This window comes from Xenopus laevis, chromosome 4L (assembly GCF_017654675.1).
Source record: "Xenopus laevis strain J_2021 chromosome 4L, Xenopus_laevis_v10.1, whole genome shotgun sequence".
Taxonomy (NCBI): domain Eukaryota; kingdom Metazoa; phylum Chordata; class Amphibia; order Anura; family Pipidae; genus Xenopus; species Xenopus laevis.
The window spans coordinates 133,929,848-133,956,551 of record NC_054377.1 but is presented as its reverse complement, the minus strand read 5'-3'; the positions used below and the strand labels follow the sequence as shown (position 1 = coordinate 133,956,551).

General features: G+C 42.9%; 1 protein-coding gene across 4 annotated transcripts in view; it reads left to right on the top strand.

The window, feature by feature from the left end:
- plxna1.L (plexin A1 L homeolog) overlaps nt 1-26,704 on the top strand; it is a 256,200-nt gene that overhangs the window by 175,342 nt on the left and 54,154 nt on the right. For all 4 annotated transcript variants that reach the window (XM_018256516.2, XM_018256518.2, XM_018256517.2 and 1 more), the window contains 2 exon segments: nt 3,113-3,227; nt 18,704-18,904. In XM_018256516.2, coding sequence (XP_018112005.1) covers nt 3,113-3,227; nt 18,704-18,904 — 316 coding nt within the window.

Here is a 26,704-nt window from a genome sequence, read left to right as displayed (position 1 = left end):
GCAAACCTTATTATAATCAGTGTATTTTGTTCTTTGGTTTTTGAGATATTTATTGTTTTTGCCTCAACTTATCTTTTTCCTGCGGCAAAGAACTCGGTCCTGCTGTTCGTACAATTCGCGTACATGTAGCCATAGCTTGTATAAGGTGTAATGTAAAGTTGAAGGCTAATTTGATATTTAGTTACTTTCCTGATCCTGCGGGACTCGGCTGTTTTGGTTGCCCAAGTGTTAAACACCATGGGAAAGTTGTCTGCAGCGGGAAAAACATATTTGAAGTTGAGGGGGCCCTCTAATAAGCCATTTTATCAGAAAAACTTTGAGAAAATGGACAAAAGCTGTGAATTTATCAAACATCTGTTACATTGTAGGCTGGGTTGTCATATCTAAGGTATATGTTGAATAAAAAAAGGCCAAACTGTGTTTTTTCAGACCAGGAAAAAACTATAAAAAGCCTTTTAATTTTTACAAAAAAAGTTCTGTGCTCCTTTATTAAAAGGTTATCTTGTCACCTCCGTTTTGTCAGCTCCGCTGAGCATCCGCAGATTCTGCTTCGCTCTGAAATATCCTTGGCTGTTAACGCATCTTCTTATTAACTCTCCATTTACTTTGCCTAATAGCTACAACGTATTCGTTAAACGAACGCATTTACCAAATGTCAGGGCCGTTCATTTAAGGAGTCTCTAGTGTAAATAAAATTATATCCGCTTCTATTAAAATGACTAATGACATGTACGTTTTCAAATGCTAAAGCAGACGAGGCATCAAGTTTAGTGAACTTAAAAGGCAAAATATCGGAGGGACTGATGTGTCCTGATATAAACCTCTGACGTTGACTGTAGTGCAGTACAATCACAGATGTGTTCTGTAGCTATGATATTGTTTGATCTATAGTATGAAAGCAAATACGCTGAACCTGCTGTGAAATTTCAGGGAATGCATTCATCACCCAAGTTTGATAGTTCAGAGTCCATCTCCTTATGGTTTGTTTCTTTTGGACGCAATATTGATGTACAAGTCTGTATTTCCTAATCCTCCTTCCCATACATAGAGAAGGTATTTTATTTTTTGCATTATATCCCCTAGCTTCTTGGCTCAGCAATTTTAACTTTGCCTAGGCAGCCATTGTCTCTCTGTCTGGCTGGCAGACCACAAGCCTTAAAGGTGGCCATGCACGGGCCAATAGCAGCTGGTGACTCGGCCCTTTCAGACCAAGTCAGCTACTTATTGACCCATGTATGTGGCCCACAGACTGACCCGTCTGCTTTCTGGCCAAAAATCAGGCATATATCAATGGGGTTGTTTTAATTTTTTTTGTCCGACAAAGACCACATTGACCTGTTGATGCTTCATTTGACTTTTGTTTGTCTGTAGGCCCCTCCATGTGTTTAGTTCAGTGATCCCCAACTAGTGGCTCATGAGCAACATATTTCTCACAAAGCCCTTGCTCCCAGCGGCCTAAGCGGTGCTTATTTTTCAATTCCTGGTTTGGAGGGAAGTTTTGGTTGTATTAAAACTAGGTGCACTGCCAAACAGATTCTCCTGTAGGCTCCCCATCGACATAGGGGCTACAAAATAGCCAAACACTGTCCTTTATGAATCGTCATCCCCAGGGACTTTTTTCTTGCTTGTGTTGCTCCCCAACTCTTTTTACATTTGTATGTGACTCAGAGGTAAAAAAAAGGTTGGGGATCCCTGGTTTCGATTGTTTACCTTCCCCTGGGTAACAATCGGATCACCCTCAAACAAAGTATGGGCAGCTTTAGTCCTTTTGATCTTATATCCCATTACACAAAGCCAACAGGGGAACTTGTCTCATGCCAAATAGGTTTGTCTTCATGGGGCTATGGGCAGTTGAACTGGGCTATAAATAGTGACTGGGTTTTGCCATGACCTGTAATGAGTCAAAAATTTAGCATACATATTCCTCTGTATAATGAATAATTCTAATACGGAAAATCTGTGTTCAGTTTAGATACCCATTCAGCTTCTTTGAAAACAAGTGACCTTTTTTTTACCCCTCCCCCATTACAATAGACACACTGGAGGCAATTGAGAGATTACAATGTAGGCGTCAGGGAGCCCAGAGAGGTTCAATTTTTTTGTTTTGTTTTTTGATCCTTTGCTGATTTAAGATGAAACCGAAAGCCTACCTTAGATGAAAAATTACTGGAATTTAAAGAGCATTTTCCCACTTAGAGGACTTTTTTTTTACCATCCTATTATTCTGCTCCGTGAGAAGAGTCGCCTACCGAGAGCAATACTTTTTGTACTGGTGGAACATTGTTTTTTTTTTTGTTTTATTAATTTTTTTTGATTCCTTTATGTGATGAAATCGCCAGGAAGAGTAAAACTCATTAAGCAGAATTATTAGAAACACGTTTGTGGCAGATAATAGGAGTAAAGCAAGGAGCAGCAAAGAGATTAACACTCTCTTTATTGTGAGCGAACGAGCGGGCCGTGTGCTCAGCAAAATGTAAATTTCTCAACCTTTGTGCGTTTATAATTTTCATTTCAATGGCTTTGCATTAATGTGGAGTTTCTGGCAGTAGAAGCTCTTGTTCGGTAAGCAGACAAGTTTTTTTTTTTTTTTAAATATTTTTTCATATTAAAACTGGTTATGAAGTTAATAAATCAGGTTTGAATGAGACGCAGATTCAAATCTGGTTCTTGGTTCAACTTCCTTGGTGCCGAAACGAAAGCCATGATGCCCACTATCATTTTAACATTCACTATTGTATCCAAGGGTAGTCTTTGGTCATGACAGAGGGGGTAGTTGTCCCTTAACTCCATCTTAGAGGTGGTTTGCTGGCTGGGAAATACCCTAAATTCTAGCACATATATACTGAAATATTAACAAAGTACATTTTTCTAGTCTGGGTAGCTCCACATCTCACACTGACTATATTGGAAGTTGAAAAAAAATCATTTGAATGTAATGTTGCAGGGGAAATGTTATTTAAACACAAGAATAGAGAGCAACACGTTTTAGCCTTGTCCTTTGTTACTATACAGTTACGGTGGAATTGTTTCTTTGTCTTTTCTTTAGTTTTCTAAAGGCCACATTAGATAAATCTGTTATTTCATGCAGAACATTTGTGTTTTGTTCTTACAGATGCCTCTCCTGTGTAAATGGATCCTTTCCCTGCCACTGGTGCAAATATAGACACGTGTGCACCCACAATGCAGCCGACTGCTCCTTTCAAGAGGGCCGAGTGAACATGTCGGAGGTAAGCGTCCCGGCCTTGGGCATCCCAGGTCACATCAGGTCACAATAAATGCAATTTTGTGCGTTCACGCAAAATTCTTTGTGCAAAACACAATTTTTGTTTGCGTTGGCCTCAAAATGTGTGTGCTTAGATGGGACATTGCTGTCAATGTAGTTTATATAGGGAATAATGTACCCCTATCTTAACATACAGTATAAGGATGGGATATCCATGTAATGGCACAAGGCCGAAGACTGCTTGCTGTTTTACAGTTCATGGAATGCCATGGTGACTTCGAGGTGCACCGAATTTGGGATTCGGCCAGGATTTGGGTTTGGCCGGATCCTTCTGCCATGCCAAACTGAATCCTAATATATATATATATATTCCAGTAAATGGACCCACACTCACTTTTTCAAGGATCCCAGAGAGGACCGAAACGTTGGAGATGAACTTGTGAATAAAGCACATTTATTTCACCAGAATGAATGAGTGCAGGTCCATTTACTGGAATATAACATAAAACCTTGACCAACGCACCACCATCGATAAAATTGAATCCGGGAGGAGTGCGTTCACTGTACCGATATATATATATATATATATATTTATATTTATATTTTTATTTATATTTTTATTATTTTTATTTTAAGCACCATTTACAGGGTATTGATGGCTTTTGTGTATTATACAAAGCTAACAGAGACTATATAAATAATGTTATCCTACATTTCTAAATATAAAGTGACCTCAGGTTTTTGAGGGGATTAATGGTTCCAAGTTTCCCCCGATGAGCTTCAGGGGCCCAGCAACAAGGCTGACTTAGTAGGGGCTTGGTCTCTTTACACCAGTTTATTTAATTGTGTACTACACAGGTGCAAGAAGGTGCTGCCCATCCCTGCTGAGCTGTCAAGCTAAGAAAAGGTGAAGCCTATACTGTAAATGCCACTAAGAATAAAACAAGAAAACCCACACATTTGGGGAAGTGATACTAATAACTTTTGTTTATGAAAGACTAATATAGCAGTGATCACTGAAAATAAGTCCCATGCATGATTAGTGTCTCAGTGAGACAACCAAGAAGCTTAGTGCAGGAGCTGTTGAGGAACCACAGACTGACAACCCGCAGGCTTCTGTGAATGGTGCATAGAAGATTTGATGTGTAGGACTTGGGTATCATTGATCTTACACTTCCAGCATCCAAATGGCTTGACAAGCACCTGACCTGAAGATGCTTTGTGGAACCAGTTTTTTGTGGTCAATAGTTGCCCTTAGGCAAAATAAATGACATGGAGAAATATAAATCATTTACTGTATTTGTTCTTGTTCTTTCTTGTAGATTCAGTTCTATCTGATTTCTTCCTCTTCTCTTTAAGAACGGATAAAAAAAAAGTAATGAAAGGTTATTTGAGTGCTGTTATATAAGAGACAGCGTGATTTAGTCATTCTCCATCTGCATCGCATTAAAAGGCTCCGCTTTGATTTCATTTTAAGGGTAGTGCAAGTTGGTTTTATTTGGGGAAATGAGATGAGCACATGACATTCAAATGATAAAATCCACTAGGCTGTTTTCTCCCATCTTTCCCCTTTCGCTTGCCTCTCCCGTGTTGATAAATAGGTCAGCTGTGTCCTGGGGTGGTTACTGACTGTCATCTATAGGGCAGAAGATGCACAGCTGTCCATGGCTACTAGACATTCGTTAAACCTCTTGCCTGTAGTGCTCAAAGACCTCTGTTGGCTCACCCTTTTATTTCCATGTACATACATGATACTGTACATACGGGTCTTCAGCTCTAATTGGATGTGAGAAGATCACTTTGAAGCTTGAAATAAATAAAAGCACATAACTGTTTTTGATGGCAGGATTTCCCAGGGTCGATTGGGTTAACAGGGCTATGCTGAAAGCATCTCTGTATTCCAAATACCTGCAGACCCCAGCCGCTAGCATCAGACGTCTTGCTCTTATCTATGCATTACATGGAAAGGACCTTCTGAACCGCCGGGGAAAGAGGCTGCAATTCTGCAGTGATTAATGATGTGTCCAGAACCAATCCGCGAAAAATATTTCCTGGTAGTTTTCTCTGCCGTTATTCTGCTCGTCTCCCTGACAAGCTCTTCCAGCGCCCGCAGATGACCAAATGTGTTGGCAATAAAGGATTCAGCAAGCTGTAGATTAGGTGCGAGTTTGAATCGAAGAAGCTCACTTGTCTGTCTTGAAACGCACATCTGTAAATAAAGGGAGGATAAAAGTTTAGTCTTGAGCGAAATGGTGCCCCGTTATCCAGTAGCCAAACTGATACCTGGATTTAGGTGGTACATTTTTAACCTTAAAGGGGGAACAAACACTTAATAAAGAAAGCTACCAATAGTGCATGTAAGAAGTCACTAGTAGGGCCTGAGATTTAGGTAATTTGGGTCATCAATGCCCTTATAGATAATGCTACTCATACAGAATGACTGATGCCAGTATGTTTTACTAGTCATTTACAGAAAAATGAAGACCATTCTATAATGACCACAATACATTTAACATTTTCCAGCAGATTTGTGTTTATTAAGGGGCAATACCTGTGACCGTATGGGTTTGTGCTTTCTATCTGTACAGCCTGAGCAATTTTAGGGGGTTATTCCTGGTAATGTTGTGCCTGCGGTCTTCCATTACCTGCTGTTCTTATTTACTATTCTTCTACTGACCAAGCCCTACATTTAACTGTTCGGCCTTTAGTTGAATTGATAGAATCGTACAAAGGAGTGCAAGATTCCAGCCCTGTGCGGGGTGCAGTAAAGACTCTGGCACAAATGCTCGGATAGTTCTTATTTTTTCCCCCTACAGCCGTCTTTACTGCTTGCAATTAGAAATGAAGAAATGAATCGTACTTTAATAAAAAGCCTGATCTAAGCGGATTACATGTCTGGCCCCTTATTGAAGTTTACTTGATTATTAAGGTTGAGTTCACTGGAAGGTGACTTATATGAAAGCAAGATTTTGGGAGGGGAGTGGTGTCGGAATCAAGTTTCTAGTTCTTTGTTACATTATGTCTCCCTCTTCGGCTCGTGTTGAGCTTTGGTTCTATTTCTTGTATCCTCCTTCTTGTTTGACCTCCAGCCTTTTCATCCCTCTCCTATCTCTTCTTATTCCAGATGTGTGGGTATTAGACATTGGGCTGATCTGATCGTCCGTTGGATAGGGGCCCATCAGATCTGTTAGAAAAGGACCACATCCAGAGCCCAGTGTGGTTATCATTGATCACATTGTGATCGATATATAATTTATCAAGACCATGGTTTGCTTGACCTGTGCGTGTCTTTTTCCTCATTAAAACCACAAACTCAATGTTCAATTGCTCACTTCGTTGTACATGAAGTGTACCATTAATGATGATAAATACAAATGAAATAGCTTGATAAATATTCAATACATAGGCATTTTATTTATTTAACTAAACCTGCCCACTGACTAGTTTGTCCAGTACAAAATGGCGAGTACACCTGAACCACCGTCTCCACCGTTGTTTTAAAATTTTCTTCTTCTTTTCTTGGTGCATTTCAGCCTCCTGCTCACACAAGGGAAAATTAGAGAGAAGTACTTTTTTGTTAAAAGTTACACTCCGGAAAAAAAAAAATCAATAGTATATGTGCGTCTGTTCCTTCTCAACTCGGGCAAGCGAAATTATCATCTGCCTCCTCCAGGCTTGTTTTGTAAACCTCTTCCTTCTCCAGTATGGGGAATGGGTCAGACATAACTTTATTTTACTTTTACCGATCCTATATGATTTCTCTAAAAAGTAAAAGTGCATTAAGAAAGGACTAGTTTTTACTTTTATTTGCAGTCAATTAGAAACGATCAAAAGCAGTTGATCCAGTGAGCCCATTTGGAGTTAGGAGGCCAAATTAGCAACTGCTGGAACTGGAAATGGTTTGAAACATAACACATTTGTCTTTTTGAAGCCTAATTTTACTATGGCTGTAGGAGAAGAGGCCTATTTGCTTATTCTGGACAGAGAAGGTGCCATGCGCAGTGGTGTAACTGTAGCTATTTTTTAGTATTACCTAAAAGTTCTAGCCCAGGTCGGGGCCCATGGAATCATGGTAACTGGGTTTAACTAATTGTACTCCAAGCTTCTTGTATGAGAGGCTCAGTTGACAGTTGTTATATAACAAGTACAACTGTTTTAATGCAAACGTTGCATTGTAAAAGGGTATAAGTTTCCCATTAAAGGACTTGTTCATTAAATCATTTCTACCATGATTTAGTTTTGGATTGACCTAAAGAGACACAAATTCTTCTTCCTTATCGAGTATTGACAATGTCTGCCTCCATATTACTCCCCAAGCTGAAAATGGGGCAATTCTGGAACTCCCCAATGCCATGGACCACCTGCATATTTATATAGTGGTGAAATGTGATGTAGTCTGTTATGAGTGCTTATCACTTGACTCTGTGATGTGTATGTTAAGAAATATTGTTACCCCTACTGCAGCCCCCTGCCATTATATGGCTATGGCTCTCCTCGCTGGCCTCTAATATCCTTGTATTTGACCATAGGAGAGACTATTATCCCACGTAGAAGTGCTGAATGCAGAGACTCTTGTGCCGAGGAGTAACATATTGATTCTCTCAAAATTCATACTGTGGATTATTGTCCAGAAGAAGAATAGGAAAGTGTTATTCTCTAATACTGCAGAGCATTGAAAGGATTCTCTGCCCAATGACAGTGCTGGGACCTCAGCTTGGGAAAAGCTTTCCACATTAAGTCACAGTTTATTTTATGTACTTAAACGACTAATGACAGGGTGCCTTGTTTAAAAAATGAGGCATTCATGAGATCACATCCCCCGTAAAACAATGCAAGGCATAAACAAAGATGTTTTCATATGTATACAGAGTAAGAGGAAAGATTGTCTGGTCCCATAGCCAGCACTGGCAGATTGAGATTGACAAGAACAGGGATAGGCCTGGTTTATATGTGACGTTGCTGTTTGGTTCCTGTTACCAGTATCTGCTGGGAGCTGTAGTTTAGCAGCTGGGGGCCACACATTGAGTATTGCCTGCCTAGGGTGAGTTTATTCTAATCAGGGTAACAGTAGATATCACTAGGGTTGTGAGTTTTTGCGCTGTACAGCCTGGTGATGTCACAATGGTGGCTACATGAGTTTGGTCAAAGTAACGGGTATTTTGGTAGTGGGCAAGTACGGTATGGAATCGATTTAGGGGCGGTTCTTAATAAGTGGCCTATATCATTTGCCAATTTATATAAACTGGGTCACACAACTAAGAAAGTAGCAAATGCTCCGGCAGCTTGGGTTTCATTATGGATTCCTATCATTTTCAATCCGCTGATTGCATCTTTTCACATCTGTAATGCTGCAGGAGACGAAATCAGCAAGATTGTGGGTTCGGGCCCCAAAATGACATTTAATTGCAAAAGTCTTGATTTCACGTATAAGTCTACTAACGGGACAAGAATGCCAACGAGTGTGATGGCGTGTCAGTGTCGGAGCAGAACATTGAGGGATATTTATTGGGAAGCCTGACAGCCAGTAAAACATGCCGGCATTTGCATATATCCAGGCACCTCTGAGTAATTGTACAATATTCCCAGCTCCTGATTGGTTTCCGCCTTTCCATTTGCTGACTTATTTTTCAGGCTGCATTTTTCATATCTATTTTTATTGTACTCTGAAAGGCTTGGGGGATAAATTTTCAGATAATACGACTATTTTTGCCGATAGTGAGGGGTGTGAGGAAATGCCGGCCATTTATCTGCCACTCGGCAGGCGAGCGATTGGGGCAAATGAACAGAGCAGTCCTGTAAGTCACATTGTCACCTTGTAACACACTGAACATATTCTCCTCTCACATGTGAGTATTTGCGCTGCTCTCCCTCTGCTTTTGTTATCTTTAGAGCTGGATAAATTATTCCTAGCAGAGTTTGAAAGGGGTTTAAATTGAGTTGGCTGCATTCTTGCTCCTTCAATTTGGTGTTGTTGTGAATATGGCAGCCACTGCCACTAAGCATGTGCATTGACTAAAGCTGTATGCTTTGTTTATTCGCAGTGGTGTTCAACATCTTCCTTACACCTCTTGACCCCAAATTTACTTGACCCTCATCCCTATAGCTTACAGCCCCCCCACCTTCCTATTGACTGCTTTGTCGTCCCCTTGTATCACTTGTGCTTGTCCTGCCCACTTGTACCTCATGTGCTTGGCCTGTGTCCATCTTAGGTCTGGCTCGGCTCTCCTGAGCCCCTTGTGGCCCGACAAGCCCTCTCCAGCCGCTTGTGGCCTGCCAAGCCCTCTCCAGCTCTAGTGCCCGGCCAAACCTTCTCCAGTCCCTTGTGGCCCTCTCCACCCCCTTGTTCCCGGCCAAGCCCTTTTTAGCACCTTACGGCCCTCCAAGCCCTCTCCCACCCCTTGTGGCCCTCTTCAGCCCCTTGTGACCCTCTTCAGCCCCTTGTGACCCGGCCAAGCCCTCTCCAACCTCTTGTGACCCCGGCCAAGACCTCTCCCGCCCCTTTTAACCTGGCCAAGCCCTCTCCAGCCCCTTGTCACCCGGCCAAGCCCTCTCCAGACCCTTGTGACCCTCCAAGCTCTCTCCAGACCCTTGCATAAGTCCCAGCCCACCCATCTCACTAGTGCTTTTCTGCTTTTTTATCTCCATGTGGATTTTTCTTTAACACCCTTCTCTCTTTGACATTAATTCCCCATGCTTCCACATTTTCCAACAGCTTCCTCACTTGCTTACATAAATTAACTTGCAAATAAATCACATTGCCATGTTGCATTGCTCCCTCACAGAGCCATTTATAACTTGATTCCGTTTTAACCTTTTCATAATATCTAGGCAACTATTTTTACTCTTTCCATATCTGACTATCACGGATGCGGCAGAAGGGAAGTGGATCTGCATATTCATTTTGCAGAATAATTTGCTGTGCCAAATGTCCTATGTCTATGGCATTTTCCTGCAGCGCCTTACAGCATTCCATAGTGATGTATATGAGAAGGAACATAAAACAAGACTTGATGGGTAGTTAGTATACAGAAGTCACGTACAGCTTGGTGTCTGGGGGGCCAGTTTGGATTCTAACCTGGTGGCTGGGTCATGTCTCCGTGGGAGGGATACTCTCAGTAAATGATACTGTAAGTGCAATGATATTTCACTGCTTCGTGGAAACCCAAACAGAATTCTGTTACCTAAACAGCTGCACGGGGAGGAAACACGTGGTTACACACTCCTGCCAAGTCCATATTGCTGGCCTGGCCCAGGAAGTTAAGAGCTTGACCCTTTGCTATTTTGGGCTAAGGAATGTCTTCGTGCATAAACCATTTCATTGCCATAGAGCACAAAGTGTCACAGTTCATAACAATACATGTCACAAGTTCTCATAATAATCTGTTTTAGAAGACCACCTTAATTTAATAGGTCTTATTTTCAAATAGAACCATCTTTAATGGGGGATCCGTACACTAATATGTTATTGCCTAGTGGAAAATGGTAAACAGAGTGTGGGAAACCTCACCGACACACCATAAATATTGCTATTGACTGTGCCGACAATCCCTGTGGCCTAATGGTGTGGGCATATAAACCGAAACCACAAACTCAGCAGCTGGTGGGTGGGGGCCCTACCAATGTTCAGTGTTTACATTCTCCAATCTTTGGTGGGTCGGAGCCCGAAAAAAGGTTTTACTTAGAACCCAGTATATGCCCCTCATATGTACAGGGCCTGTGGATCAGCAGGGCTAAATAATAACCCAAACTACGGGCCTTCAGCTGTTGTACGTCTGTCAGACTCCCCGCAGCCTTGTTAAGCTGATATAAAGCACACTAACAGCGGAAGGTCAGAAGAGCCATGATTGGGGGCACCAAGAATCATCCATAGAAGGGATAATGCTGACAGCATGGCAGGGTCAGAGCAGGTCAGCAAAGATGTGCCGGGCCAGAGAAATTGGAAGAGACAAACGGGAAACATCTTTATATTATTAGAGTTAGGGCTAAGTGTTTGGAGTGCATGATGCATAACATTTTCCTGGCTGCCGGCAAGTCATAAAACGTCTTGGCCTGGTAAGGAAAAAGAGCTCAACATTTTCCTTGGAGCAGACTGATTCCTAGAAGAGAGCGCCATGCACTCGTACTCATGTAATACATACCCTACCTCTTAGCCCTGGAAATTTCTGGTTCACCGATCACTAGACCTTAAACGCGTGGGGCACTTTATACCCAGGTGTTTCCTGTTGTGGACAGCCCTGCATACTTTCAGGATGAGACACTTGTTCTTTATTAGAATATGGACTTGTGACCAGTTCTGTGCTAACCAGGGAGGGTATGCCTGTATTGGCAGAATATAGTAAAGTTGACATTTACAGAAATAATTAAAGGCTCACTATACCCTATTATTCAGCGCAATGAATATGAGATCTATTCTGTGCTTTTTGCTATTGATTTATTTAAAAGAAAAAAAAAAAAGTACATTTTTTGTTAATTCTTGCACTAAAGAAGGCCAAGACGATTTCCAGGTTCCCATGGTTCTTTTGACCTACTGTCAAAAGTTAAATTACTAGTCTGCTAAAGACCCCTCTGTATAATGTAGGGATGCACCGAATCGACTATTTTGGATTCGGCTGAACCCCCGAATCCTTTGCGAAATATTCGGCTGAAAACCGAATCCTAATTTGTAAATGCAAAATAGCTGTTGGAATAGGGTTTCCATCCGGCCGGTATTTTACCGGCCTAGCTGGTAAAACACCTGCCAAGGCTGGAGCCGGTATTACAAATTTACCGGCAATGTTGCTGACCGGTAAATTTGTAATACCCTTCAAAAAGACCCCATCCCCCTATAAACGTAGCTTTTGTCCTCCGTCTTCAGCTCTCCATGTTGTGGCCCCGCGCCCTTTTATGTCATGGCCCCGCACCTTTTGACGTCACACCCCACCCCTTTTGTTCCCGCCCCCCACCAGTCGGTAAAAATTTAGGAAAAGATGGCAACCTTAGGTTGGAAGGGTAAAACATTTACTTCCTTGTTTTGTGACAAAAAGTCACGTGATTTCCCTCCCGCCCCTGATTTGCATATGCAATTTAGGTTTCGGTTCAGCCGGGCAGAAGGATTTGGCCGAATCCTGCTGAAAAACGCAGAATCCCAAACCGAATCCTGGATTCGGTGCATCCCTAGTAAAATGAATTCCTCCTTATCTGTAAGCCTGACAAAGACTGCAGCTTGGGGGAAGGGACAGATTTGTTTATACAGTGTGCAAAATCAAAATCAAAGACCCCTCTTGGTCCCAAGCCCTATGGATAGTTGAACTGTTCGGCGAGCAGCAAGCTTACTGCACACCTGTTGCATGGAGTGCCAAAGAGTTTAGAATTAAGAAATGTTGCTAAATAGTTGTGCTTCTTTCAAAACTTGGTTTAAACTCAACACTGTTGATTATTGTTGGTTCGAAAACATCGAATAGAAAAAAGAAATGGTTGCTTCAAAACAGCAGTATCCTGATTAGTTTGAATCCTGATCCCCCCCCCCCACCACCACCACAACAATCTGCATCTTCTGTGGGAGCGAAGAAAACACGAAAGGGAAAGGGCAGCAAACGTTGGGCCCATTTATATTCCCCGAGAGTCATTAAAGTACCAGTGAGCCTCCATGAGACAGACACTCTTTCACTCTTTCTTCCTCTTGCAGGGAGTTGGTTAATTAGGCTTGTGAATTGTAGCCCACTTAATAACGGCTGGTGATGGCTCATTCCTCCACGGCTCCCCAGAGCGGGTCCCGCAGGTGCCACTTTGCCGCTGTTCAGACTGCATTTCCATTGTTTATTTGGTGTTTGCAATGAGCTAGATTTATGTTCCCGTCTATCAGGGAGAATATTAATGTGCAGGGACCTGCGGTATCCAACCTGCATCTAGCACAGCTGGCACTTAGATGGAATGGTGCCAACCATGGGGCACAAGTGAAGGCCAGAGACCTCTGGTGTGTGTGTAATTTATATTATCAGTATAGCACCCACTCAAGGAGCCATAATTACATCACCTTTGTATTATTCACCTTTCCTGTTAAATAAAAGGCAAAATAGGTGAGATGTAATGATAATAAGCTCTGCCTTCAAGGGCTGGTTCCCGGTATGGAATCCCTTTAGAAGGAAAGCAACTCCCAGTATGGCCGACAGTCTTGTAGCAGTGAAATAGTTAACCGCTGCACGCACACACCCCTGTCTGAAATAGCTGCCGCCACGGGACCTCCGACTCCCCCCTGACATGTTGCAGTTTTGTTGCTTTCAAGTCTCCTGTTCATGAAAACATGTAATTAGCTATCCTTGAGCAGTCATCCCCCATACTTAGGCCAATGGCCTGCCCCTCTTGGGGACCTTGCATTGGGCACAGGCAGCAATATGGGGCTGCACGTTGCATCAGACTGTCTCTCTGCTGCTTGGAAGGGCCCTAAGGGAAAATGTGTTTTTCATTGTCAGCTGTGTGTGTGCATTTCTGTATCTTCCCACCCCACCCTCACTCTATCGTCTTTTGCTTGTGCTCACCACAAAGGACTGCTCTCCAGCTCCTTGCCAGGCCCACAGGGGGTTTTGTAGAACTGAATATTCTGCTTGGGTATATCTCAACTTGTGGGCCAACGAGTTTTGCCTCGCTCTGTTGTGTCCGAGCTATGGTACTCCAGCTGTGATTGTACCTCCCTTGGATGCTGGGAGCTGTAGTCCAAGGATCAGCCATAGAATGCACAGCTGTTAACTGGCAGCGTCTAGAATTTCGGTCTGTTTTTGACTGATAACGTAACACTGAATAAACTGACAAAAGTTTGTTTTGAGGGAAAGATTTGCTGCATTTGGTCGGACTAAATTATTTTCACATATTTTGAACATATTGGGCTTAGAAAAAAAGAAAATGTGCAAACTTCATTTCTTTTTTTTTTTTAATATACTTTGCCTGTGAATGACAGCTTGATGAAATCCACACCGCTACATGCTGGTATCCAGCGAGTATGCACACGATCATAACATAAACATATGGGCGAAGAGAGACGCTCCGCCACATGCTCAGGGCTTTAGAACAAATGTAATATCGGCACCTGCACACGTGCGAGCGCTGAGTGACAAGTGATGGGCCACCTCTGTGTGCTGTGGTTGAGCAGATGGGACAGGTGATGCTTTAGGGACCACTCGCCTTTAAAGGGAAATCAACCAACCAATTATGGATATAAGGGGAAATGGAATGCTATGTGCCTACTATTTTTTTTACATTCTGCCACTAAGTGGAGGATTTAGTGCAAACTAACAGCCACAAATGCAATATGGCATTGCTTCAAAGTCACCAGACAGGGCCGGCCTTAGGCCAATTGGGCCCAATAGGGCCCCGCACCTCTGGGGGCCCCGCACCACAGATAATATTTCCCTCAGCACATGCTGCTGCCTGGCCTGCCCCCAACTTTGTCCAGCCCATCCCCAAATCCATAGGTCCAGCCCACCCCCAACTCTGATAAGCCAGCCTATCCCCCAACTCCATTGGTCTAGCCTGCCCCCAACTCTCATAGGCCCAGCTTTCCTCCAACTTTGATAGGCCCTGCATGCCCCCAATCCAACCAAGCCTGCTCCCAAGCTGAATCGGCCCAGCCTGCCCCAAACTAATTGGCCCAGTCCACTCTCCTATTTCCTCCCTCTCTCTCTTACCCTGTGTGCCCCTATTATGTGCCCCTATTTCATCCCTCTCACTCTCTTACCTTGTCTGCCCCTTTCCTTTCTATTTTGTGCCTGTATGCCCTTATTTTCCTAAATACTTGGTGTGTCAGTAGCCAGAAACACTTTGTCTAGGGGCCCCGCCAACATGGTCCCAATTGGGCCCCACATTTGATAGGATCAGCCCTGTCACCAGACATCATTGACTCCTGATCATATCCACCTTGTTACACACTCCAGTACTTTGGGGCAGACTTCTAGGCAGACCATAGCCCTTCTATGGTCTGAATCTGACCTGAAGGAGTCTATAGCAAGAGAATGAGGGTTTTAAATTCATATTTATATTTGATTGTTCATAAAACCAATTGACTTATTCTCAAGAGTTGACAGCATCCTCACTTCTTTAGTGGTCATTCTTGAAAGTCAAGAATTAAAGGTGACTTTGCTTGTAAAAAAAATGGAATAGTACCACCAGGTCTGAACTAGTAAATGTCAGAGGGCCTGTAGTAAGATGCCCCAAAGACAGTCACTATGGTGGACTCTGAGCACTTGAAATGCCAGGACCTAGTTTGAATCCTGAGTACCACCATCTGGAAATAAGTTTTAGAAATGTGAAAAAAAAAGTCAATATCCTCTTATCCCTGTGCTTTTGTAGTGATTAAAGTAATGGTGTCCTTCACTATAAATGTTCTCCAAGAGCCCTTATTGGAAGGTATTGGCTGGTATAGACTTGGAAGAAAAGCCATGGATTGTCTTATCCTATGTCTCCTAATCTTATTTTAATGACTGGCCATGGCTCAAACTGTCATTTCTCTTCCTTTCTTATTTGGATTGATTGTTATAGAACCAATAAATCAATAGATTGTCCAATCCTGACTCTCTATATCTTACAGAATTGGTGTGTATAGACCCATAAGCAATAGCCATTCATTGCTTTTCTTATGTCTTGAACTAGGGATGCACCGAATCCAGGATTCCGTTCGGGATTCGGCCTTTTTCAGTCGGATTCGGCCAAATCCTTCTGCCTGGCCGAACCAAATCCTACTTTGCATATGCAAATTAGGGGTGGGGAGGGAAATCGCATGACTTTTTGTCCCAAAACAAGGAAGTAAAAAAAAAATGTCCCCTTCTCACCCCTAATTTGCATATGCAAATTAGGGTTCAGATTCGGTTCGGTATTTGGCCAAATCTTTCATAAAGGATTCGGGGTTTCGGCCGAATCCAAAACAGTGGATTCGGTGCATCCCTATCTTGAACCAAATAGCCATGGCTCAAACTGTCCTTTCTCTTCCTTTCTTATTTGGATTGACTAGTATAGAAACCATAAATCAATAGATTGTCCAATCCTGTCTCTCTATATGTTACAGAATTGGTGTGTATAGATCCTGAAGCAATGGATTGCCTTCTTATCTTATAGTATTGACTGGTATAGATTTGAAATCAAAAGCTATGGATGCTGTCAGTGGTTCTCTTCACGCCAGAGCATGGAATCCCCATTAAGGGCCCCACAACTCCACCATGCTCCATGCCTGGCATTATTGTCTAAAACAAGAGATGGTGTCCTTTGTTGGACATTGCAGGTCACAGTTTGAGGTTCTTTTTTGTGCCTGATTTCCAGCTCATCCTCTTTCCCAAGCTTTTGTTGCTAACCCTTCCCATCGTAATGCATCTTGATGGATAGAGATTCCTCGAAAGGCATCATTTATTAATAAGATGCACATTTAGGAGTGAAACTGCTGAGAAACTCTAATTATACAAACACCAGGCAGACCACAGCTAAAGAACCCACTTCACACACCACTTCTGAGAACTTTATTTTTTCATCTGTTATTTCCTATCAGTATAATTACAAGCTCTCACATTGGGTTCGGGGACGAAGCCAACATCCTGTGGTCGGCTTTATAATGATCTCATTACGGTTGGTTAATTATAACTTCCTTCATTAAGACTTGGTCAGAGGTGAGGTCTCGGAGAAAATGTGTATGTATCCAGATTTAGCATGTGTTATTGCATACATATGGCCTTAGGATTTTATTGGCAATGGAAGCAATTTTAAGTGACTAATGTGCAGTCGCCCACATCAGGCTGCAGCCCATGTGGGTTTGATGTAGAAGAGATATTAGAGTGATAAAAGTCTTTTGAAAGGCAATATGAAGTTATTGGTGGTGAACAATGGAGTTTTACTACAGAAGAATATGCAAGCAAAGATGCTTTAAAGAATTTAAGGAAAGCCCTGCAGCGTCTTATTCGGAAGAGTTAATATTGTATTTATTTATTTGGAACTGCCATATTGCTGTCCTCAACTGAGGCCTTGCTTTTTCTGAATACAACATGAGCAGGTCCTCCACAAGGAACAACTGTAGTCGTTTGACATGAAGGCCACTAATTTGTTTTGTGCAGGAATGCCCAGCTTGCATTTGATACATCCTATGGGCTTTTGCATGACATTATAATTTGCTAAGGATACCAGTTCTGCTTCTGGGGAGGCTGCCTCCCTGTCCTCAGGCTCGGGGCAGTGAGTGATGGAGCCGCTCCATGTTCTGCTGCAGCCTGCTGAACTGTGATGGACAGATGAGCTTAGCAAGACACCGTAGTTTAGACCTTTTAAATCACAATCTGCATTTTTATCAGCAGAAACAACCCTCCTTATAAGCCACGACTTGTTTTCAATTATAGAGTGCAGTATGGCAGCTCCAAGTCATGTTCAGAAAGACAATCCCAATAACGTAAATAAATATAAATTGGACTCTCATTATGAAAGTCTGTAATTCCTCTGCTAGAAACCCAATAAATGCATGTGTTTGCTGCTTTACTGAGAGATTTCCATTCCAGTATATATGGTTTTTATATAGCGCAGGCAGCAACCCATTCCAACCCCTGATTAGATTAATGATGCTCTTGTGGCCATCATATACCTTGAAATAAACAATAAACAGCTGCATTAAATGTTAATGTACATGAATATGGATGCACTCATCTAGGGAGCTGTTTTAGTTTGAAGACATGTCATTAAGCCAGTAAATGGGATTATTCAGAACCTCCCATGCAATTGGATTGATGCGCTAGATAAGCATGAGCAATTCACCCTCCCCTATTTCATAGTCCCTTTAAGATAAGGCTATTGCGGAATTTAGATATAGAGGGATGTTATTGTTAGTGCTGCAGCTTTTATTTAAAGAGGCAGAAATACCCAGAAATCCCAAGTGCACACGTTTATGCATTTCTGGAATGGATAATGCAAGACCTGTTATCCAGAATGCGCAGGACCTGTGATTTTCTGGATATGGGGCGCTTTCCGTAATTTGGATCTTCATACCTTAAATCTACTAAAAAAAAATCATGTAAACATTAAATAAATCCAATAGGCTGGTTTTGCTTCCGATAAAGATATCTTAGTTAAGATCAAGTTAAGGTACTGTTTTATTATTACAGAGAAAAAGGAAATAATTTTTAAACATATGAATTGTTGTTTTAGGGGGGTGATGCCCTTCTCCTAATTCCGGAGCTTTCTGGATAACTGGCTTCCGAATAACAGATCCCATACCTGTATTTGTCTCTGAATATTCCAGGCCATGCATTAGCAAGCTGTCTGCACTGCAGTTAGGTGTCTCTTCTCGGCCTGTACTTGCCATATACTCTTTCAGGTCTGATTCTGACGCAGAGGCTTAAGTGATATTTGCTGTATTACTACTCAATGGCACTTAGTAAATCCTTTACCCTAAAACTGTCCAGGACACTTGTTTAACGCGTATCCAGAACTGGCAGATTTATTTCGAGCAGCAGAACTCACGTTCTAACATTTGTTATTCTGTTGCAGGACTGCCCCCAGATTCTGCCTTCCTCCCAGATCTACATCCCTGTTGGGGTCGTGAAGCCCATCACACTGACTGCCAAGAACCTCCCGCAGCCCCAGTCCGGTCAGCGCAACTACGAGTGTATTTTCCACATCCCCGGGAGTGTGACTCGGGTCACTGCTTTGCGCTTCAACAGTACCAGCATCCAGTGCCAGAACACTTCGGTAAGTTATTCCTCTGAGTAAAATAAAATTCATTCTACTGCTTCATAAATGAGTTTTTTTACTGCAGGGTATAAAAACTTGATGGACATTATGCTGTATCCTTAGCTGCTTCTCTCTGGTTCTGATCAGTCCCATTGAGGAGCCCATGGACATTACAGGGGGTTTGCTGCCCTGTGCTTGTTAGTTGGAGTGAGTAGATGCTGCCCAGTGTTTGCTTCTTTGGGTCCTTACTGTTTTGTGCTTATGTGTGTTGGATTGTCTGTGTGCTGCCCGCTGCTTATGCATTGTTGGGATTGCATCTTACTTTGTGGTCAGTGCATTAGAGCATGTATGTTTGTGTTTGTCGGTTTTGTGCCTTAAGGTGACCATACACATAGAGATCTCCAAACGAGCGTATCTCTCCCCAATATGCCCACCTTGAGGTGGGCTATATCGGATCATAATGTATGGCATACGGTCGGTCAGATCGCGGGACCGCATCAACGAACAGATGCAGTCTGCGATCCAACAGGATTTTCACCCCCGCCCGGTTGACATCTGCCCGACTTTCGGCCCGATATAGATCAGGGGGAAGCCCGTCGGAGGTCCCCGCACACTGGCCATTAAACGGACAACTCGGTTGTCTGCAGCTTTAATTGGCCGGTGTATGGCCAGCTTTAGAGCTGAAGAAGGTTAGCTGGTGTCCCTGTGAGATTACATGCTGAGTGAAGGGCAGCACAGAAGCTGGGTCAATGGGAGTGAAATCTATGAAACAAGTTCATGTTGCCAAACCTCAGTAGATTAATTGTGTTTGCAAAGCTCTCCAGCCAAGAAAATACAGATCTAATATATTGATGGACAAGGTGTCTCTGGGGACGGGTGTTGTTTCAGGCTGCCTGCTGCTTTTCCCTTCTGATTGCTCTGTGGTTGCTGCCCGGCACTTCTCTGCCTCCTCTTCGTCTATACTCTACTCAGGGTGGGTGTTTATTAAGTGCCCATGAGTGGCATCCACCTATGAAATTTATATAAACTCTTGAACTACAAGAAAAGTGCAGCATAGCTGCAATCTCTCTCTCTAAAGGCGGTCATAGATGTATTACGATCTTTCCTGGAAAAGATCTTTCCAATAAAGTTCGTACATACGGGTAGATCTGAATTGTCAGATATACAGGCAATAGAATTCTACCTGTATCTGCCGATTCATCACTAACAATGGCCGATGTTCTGGTGATCTAAATTTTCCGCCTAGACCAATTGAAAAGCCATCCAATATCCAAGCCTTCTGCTGATATCGGTCGACTCGTCTCCCACCATACACTCATCGAAAATTTGTTCCATATGATATCGTTGCATGTATGGCCACCTTTAGGTTTGGACGGCAATGGACAAAATAGACTTTTTCTATATACTACATTGCCTGGTTAACAATGTACTATATAGGGGGGGGGGTTGTCTGGCCTGCAGCTCAACAGCAGCTGGTGGGCTTCATGTTGCACATCACTTGTGTATAAAGACTTAATAATTGCACCATATGGTTTTAAATGTCACTACATTTAGTGGAGAGTATTTCATTAGAAACATTAGAACAGACCCCCAGCAGGTTGGGGGCAGCAACAAATAACTTTAGAAGAGAAACAGATCCCTTTTGTGGAAACAAAATTTACACAACTATTGTAAGTTGTGTCTTTTTCCGGATACCTGGTAGATAAGTAGGCCCCAGGCAAGTAAGGTTACCCGTACTCATTGTATGGGACAGTTCAGCTCCATTGTGATTAGTGCTGAGGAATCCCTATGCTGGGCTAATTCTATGGTTGTACCTATACAGACAGCATTCATTTTACTGCTACTTCTGTTGTAACCATTAGTAGCCTTATTTTAGTTGGTCATTATCTTAGTGACAACTGTACCCCCTGGATATGGGGATTATGACTCCATTGGAGGGCTATGGGCATAAATAAGGGTGATCCTTTCCGGCTCAGCGTTTCAGTAAACTGGAACCTGAGCCATTGACACCTTCTTTGATGCAAGCGAAAACAAAGAGCAATGTATGACAAGCAGACTTGCCCCTTAAGCTTTTCCTTGCAGGCAGGTGCATCTTTAGGCTGCAGGTGAAGAAATGAGAGAAGCTGCAGCTTTTTCACTTCATGTACAGCTTTTGAGACGTTTGCTTGAAGGTCTAGTTCAGTGATCCCCAACCAGTAGCTCATGAGCAACATGCTCTCCAACCCCTTGGATGTTGTTCTCAGTGGCCTCAAAGCAGGTGCTTATTTTTTAATTCTAGGCTTGGAGGCAAGTTTTGATTGTATAAAAACCAGGTGCACTGCCAAACAGAGCCTCAATCTAGGTTGACAGTCCACATAGGGGCTACCAAATGGGCAATCACTAGGGATGCACCGAATCCACTATTTGGGATTCGGCCGAATCCTTGATGAAAGATTTGGCCGAATACCGGACCGAACCCTAATTTGCATATGCAAATTAGGGACAGGGAACGAAAAAGTGGAAAAAAATCCTTTTGTGACGAAAAGTCATAGGATTTCCCTACCCGCCCCTAATTTACATATGCAAATTAGGATTTGGTTCGGCCAGGCACTAGGATTCGGCCGAATCTGAATCCTGCTGAAAAAGGCCGAATCCGGGTCGAATCCCGAACCGAATCCTGGATTCGGTGCATCCCTACCAATCACTGCACTTATTTGGCACGCCAAGAACATTTTTCATGCTAGTGTTGCTCCCCAACTCAGGTCAGGCCCATCTTGTACCATCCTGGTATTGTCTTGCACCATTAACTGCCCTTCAGCTTGTCCCCTGTATCACCTCTACCCATGAATACATGTAAGGTGTTATATGACACTCGGGTTCTTAACTTGGTGGGGAGGATGAGCAACATTTTATTGAAACCCCTTGCAGCTCTGCCTTAGCCCTCCTGTGTGATCTACTTGCAAAAGGATTTATGGGAATGTCCAGCACAATATATTGCTTTTGTCTGTATCAGTCTCAGCCACGCACATGGCAAAGGATCTGCTTTTCCTTTTTTTCCCCCCTTTTAAATACAACAACCTGCAACATTTTCATCTTGACTTCGTTATTCTTATTCTCAAAGCCCCCCCTCCCCTTTTACTTTCACCTTCGCTATTCGTTGTCACATTTATCTTGCTCTCAGACACGTTTAAAAGTGTGCAGGGAGAATTAGGAGGATTTGATAGGATCCAATTAAACTGGTGCAGATAAAATGATGATGAATTGCAGCCGGGCTCCGCAGAGACACTGTTTACGTTGCTGCTGGCCCCATAGTGCTCGCAAGGAGCTGAGGTCATCAGCTGCCGAAAAATAGGCCACAACTGGCGGATCTGCAGGGGGTGGGGGTGTCTGGAGACGTTCCTCGTTCTCCTGCCTTGGTTCTAGGGCTCTGTGTAATGTGCGGACATATAAAAAACATGGCTGCAGCGTGACAACTGCACTTTTATTATGTAGATATGACTTTACCATTGGAGACGTTTGTATTCATACACAGCAGCAACTGGGAGACCTTAGGGTGCTTGACTGGAAAGCTTTAAGGGTTAGCTGAACCTCATCTGTGCTCTGCTGCCCTCCTTTGGGGCAAAGTGCAACTGCCTGCTAATCTAACAAATAGTCTGCAGGGGATGACTAAAAACAGCTGATGCATCCCTTTCTGGCAGTTGCAGTAGAATAACAGCTGCAGACTGGACATATCTGAAACATTATTATTGTTATTCATGTCCTCGTCCACATGTCACTTTTACTCAGACCTGGGGCCATTGTGTGAAGTTAGATGGCTTTCTCTTTCCCGGACCAGTAATGTTTTGGTTACACTTTAAGGGTCAGGGCACACACTCAGATTCGCCCGGCGACAAATCTTCTCTTCTTCGGGGCGACTAATCTCCCCGAACTGCCTCCCGCCAGCTAGAATGTAAATCACCAGCCACTCTGAATGATTAGTTTTCCGAAGTCGCCCGAAGTTTCCTTGTGAGACAACTTTGGAAAACGAGTGCCATCCCGCCGGCGATTTACATTGTAGCCGGCGGGAGGCAGTTCAGGGAGATTAGTCCCCCCCCCCCGAAGAAGAGGAGATTTGTCACCAGGCAACTAATCTCCTGGAATCTGAGCATGTGCCCTGACCCTTAAAGGACTTGTTTACTTAACACTTTTATTTTAGTATAATCTATTTTGGACAGTGACACTTAAATAAATAAAATAGTGGAATTTGTCTTGTTTTTAGCTTTAGATTATTTTTTTCTGCAGACTTGTTATTTAAGCTGCCATATGGTTGCTAGGTGTACTGCTTGCGCAGTTATTAAAGGAGTGCTCATTAAGTAGAATATGCAGGCGCAGAGGATTGGTCCCCGATGCTGGTTAGTGGCAGATTAATAAATCAGTCTGGCCCCATGTTGGGATCAGGCAGGGGGCTGCAGAGTGGAACAAAGGAAGATAACCTGTATAAATGTACATGGATAACACCAGTGTCTGGCCCAGTAAATATATAAGGGCATTCCTAGAAGGGGTTCAGGCTGTATCTTGCTCTCTAACGGACAATAAAGACCAATCAATGCCACCATCAAGTTTGCACTTCTAATGCATTCTCCCTGGAGCTTTAAACCTACTTTATATGCCTCCAGCAGTGTGTTGTTCTCCACAAATAGATGTACTCAATGCTGCATTCAAAGCCTCTGAGCTGCATTTCTTCCAGTGGATTGATGCTTGCCCCTCCAGCATTAAAGAGTTTAATAGCCCAGTCTGGATTGTCTACAGTCACCCACCTATTCGTAGTAATTGGGCTAGTTATCCAGGTGTAGTTCTGCATTTAGTTATAAGTTAATAACTTCTTGTGCATTTCCAGGCATATCACTGCTTGTCCATTCCCTTAGCATTATGATTCCACTGGCCCAAACTAAGGCTCACTTGACATTCCAGGAAAGATTTCACTGAAGCAGAGATTGTAAATTCCCAGTTTGAGGTCCAGGATTTGGGCTGGGTTTTAGAATAGTGGATTATATTATTTACTTATACCTATGGGAATATGTGTTATCCAGCTGTTGACAAACTTGCAACTCTCTGAAACCCCCCTGACCAGCATTTAGGTTGTACTTTAAGCTGTGAAACTGCAGGTCTGTAGTCCTGATCAAAATTGTTACTGATGCCATAAATTCTATGGCAAGTTACTTCTCAAAAGAAGAGAGGCATTCTCTCCCTGAATCAGTGGTACAGGCTGATACATTAGATAGCTTTAAGAAGGGGTTGGATGGTGTTTAGCAAGTGAAGGAATACAGGGTTATGGGAGATAGCTCATAGTACAAGTTGATCCAGGGACTGGTCCGATTGCCATTTTGAAGTCAGGAAGGACTTTTTCCCCCTCTGAGGCAAATTGGAGAGGCTTCAAACAGGCAGGTTAAAATACAGTTGAACTTGATGGATGTGTGTCTTTTTTCAACCTAACTTACTATGTGCATTAAATTCATGCTTATTTCCCCTTTAAGACACCTCAGGAACCAGCAATGGAGCATATAAAGCAACAAAATACCAAATTAGCCACATCCTCCTCCATTAGAGGCTGCACATCTGTATATAAATCAATACTCAGCGGTGAGGCTACGGGAATCACTAAAATGTGCACGGATGTGTGAGACATTCATTTCCAGTGTGGTGCTTTGTGTCTCCCGGCCGGCTCTATAGACTTATTTCTCTCCCTACATAAAATCCGAATTGATATTTTGCCATATGCTGCTGACGGAAGTGTGTACATGTAAGAGCGCGCATATTAAGTTTTACAACGCAGATTTATGGTTCTCCGGGCTCAATAGAACTTGAATGCGAGATTGTCAGCAGAGACTGTTGGGATTTGCAAACAAAATCCCCATTACTGCACTGAAGGAATGAATGTGCCCGTCTCTATTACACATTCAAATGATTGCATTCTCTCTCTTTCCCACTGGTCACAAATAGAAATGGCGGAAAAGGAATTAAAGTTACAGCACAGGTTTATTTTCCCTTGAATGTGATGTTTTGCCAGGACACTCGTCGACGTGAGTTTAGTGGGCTTTTATATTTCCTGTTATTGTGCTTATGGGACTGTCAGCAATGTCTGCTGATTTCCATACTGAGGCCTATGGAAGTGACCTGTAGGTCAAACTCTTTATTTTGGCTTATTTTAGACAGGACATTAATGGCCGTGTCGTGTGGCCTGGTTGGGAGTGAGCAATCTCATGGAGAAATAGGAGTTAGGCTCCCTGCAGATATATACGGAGCCATGAAAAAGCTTGCTCTGTTATCCAGTCAGAAATCACTGCCAATTCCTTTTCATCGGTCCCGTACTGCTCCCAGCCTCGATACATGTTTTCCCTCCTTTTTTCTCAGGTCCACCTCTTTTTTCCTTTAGTACACGTAACACGTCCCCAGTAGCCTTTATTGACATCTAGGGACAACCGGGGATTTCAATGCAGTATCGCCTACTGCTGATTTGCTTCAGTTTCTGTCACATGAGAAACAAAAGGAACTCGAACGGCTTCCTGAAGTGTGCTGATATGCCCCCATAGAGTCACATGATATGCTGAAGAGGCGGAGCAAAGCCTCAAACCTCTCATAAAAATAAAAGCAAATGCAACATATAATAGGAAAGGGGAAACACTAAAAAAAAAACCATGCCCAGGGCAACTATTTTTTTTTTTACCTTTTATTTCACATTGAGATGCAAATACATTAGTTCTTGCCTTTGTGGAATTTAAAGTCTCCCTAATACTGACAGATAAACACATTAGCTGCAATTATATGTGAACCCAATTAACCTTACCAGCGCAGTCATTGGAAACGTAGCGCCCCCCATATTGCTTGCTGATCATTGAGCACACAATGTGGTTTGGTCCATATGGTGCTGCCTCAGAGTTGCTCTGTAGATGCAACAAGATAGGCAAAGCAATTCTGACAATAAATGTGAGCTTTGTAGAGTCTGAACAACTCCGGGAGTCCATTGATTAATATTGAGGGAAATTATTAATGGATGATAATGTAAAATGTTCAGACTACCAATGTGCCTGTGATAGCTGTAGGTATGTACGATATAAAAGTAACAGGATTGTGTCTGACTATATTGAGCCTACACTGTAGAACTATTCCCCTCTAGCCTGCACGCAAGCCTTCAACACTACCCGGTCTCATTTTAATCCACCTACGTTAATCTGTCAGGGCAATCCCAGTGTTCTTGTCGGGCGGGATGTAATCTCATTTGCTGCCGCACAGCCTGAGCCGAGGGGAAGACTCTGCTCCAGGATTTTCCATGACCTTTCACCCTGCCCAGCGTTTCTGAAACATTGTTAAGATGGCCATAGACGTGCAGATTTGCCTTCATATCCCGACCTGCCACTAACCATTCAGTTTAAACAAATTAGTAAAAGAACAGATCAGCCGATGCTCTGCCCCTGACAGCAATCGTACTAAAGTTATGTCCGACAAAAGCTGGTGACAGTCTCCCACTGATAGCGTCCGATCGGCAATACATGCAGAGAAATTTCTAACCTGTCCAACTGAACGACCGCCATCTCATGAAAAATGAGATACTCCACATATGGCCCGAAAATTGTACAAAATGGAGATTGGTACGATCAAATCTTTGCGTCTATGGCCAGCTCTGTTTGATAAAAATACCAAGTGAATCTTTTCCCCAACACCGCAGACTCTGCTATTGAGAGGTGGAAGCAATCATTTGACCCAGGCCCATTTCTTTTACTCCTATTACATTTTGCTAAAGACGTCTGTGCTTTATTTAAAAGGTGGTAGCCATGATTGCACTGATGAGGTTCAAAACCTAAT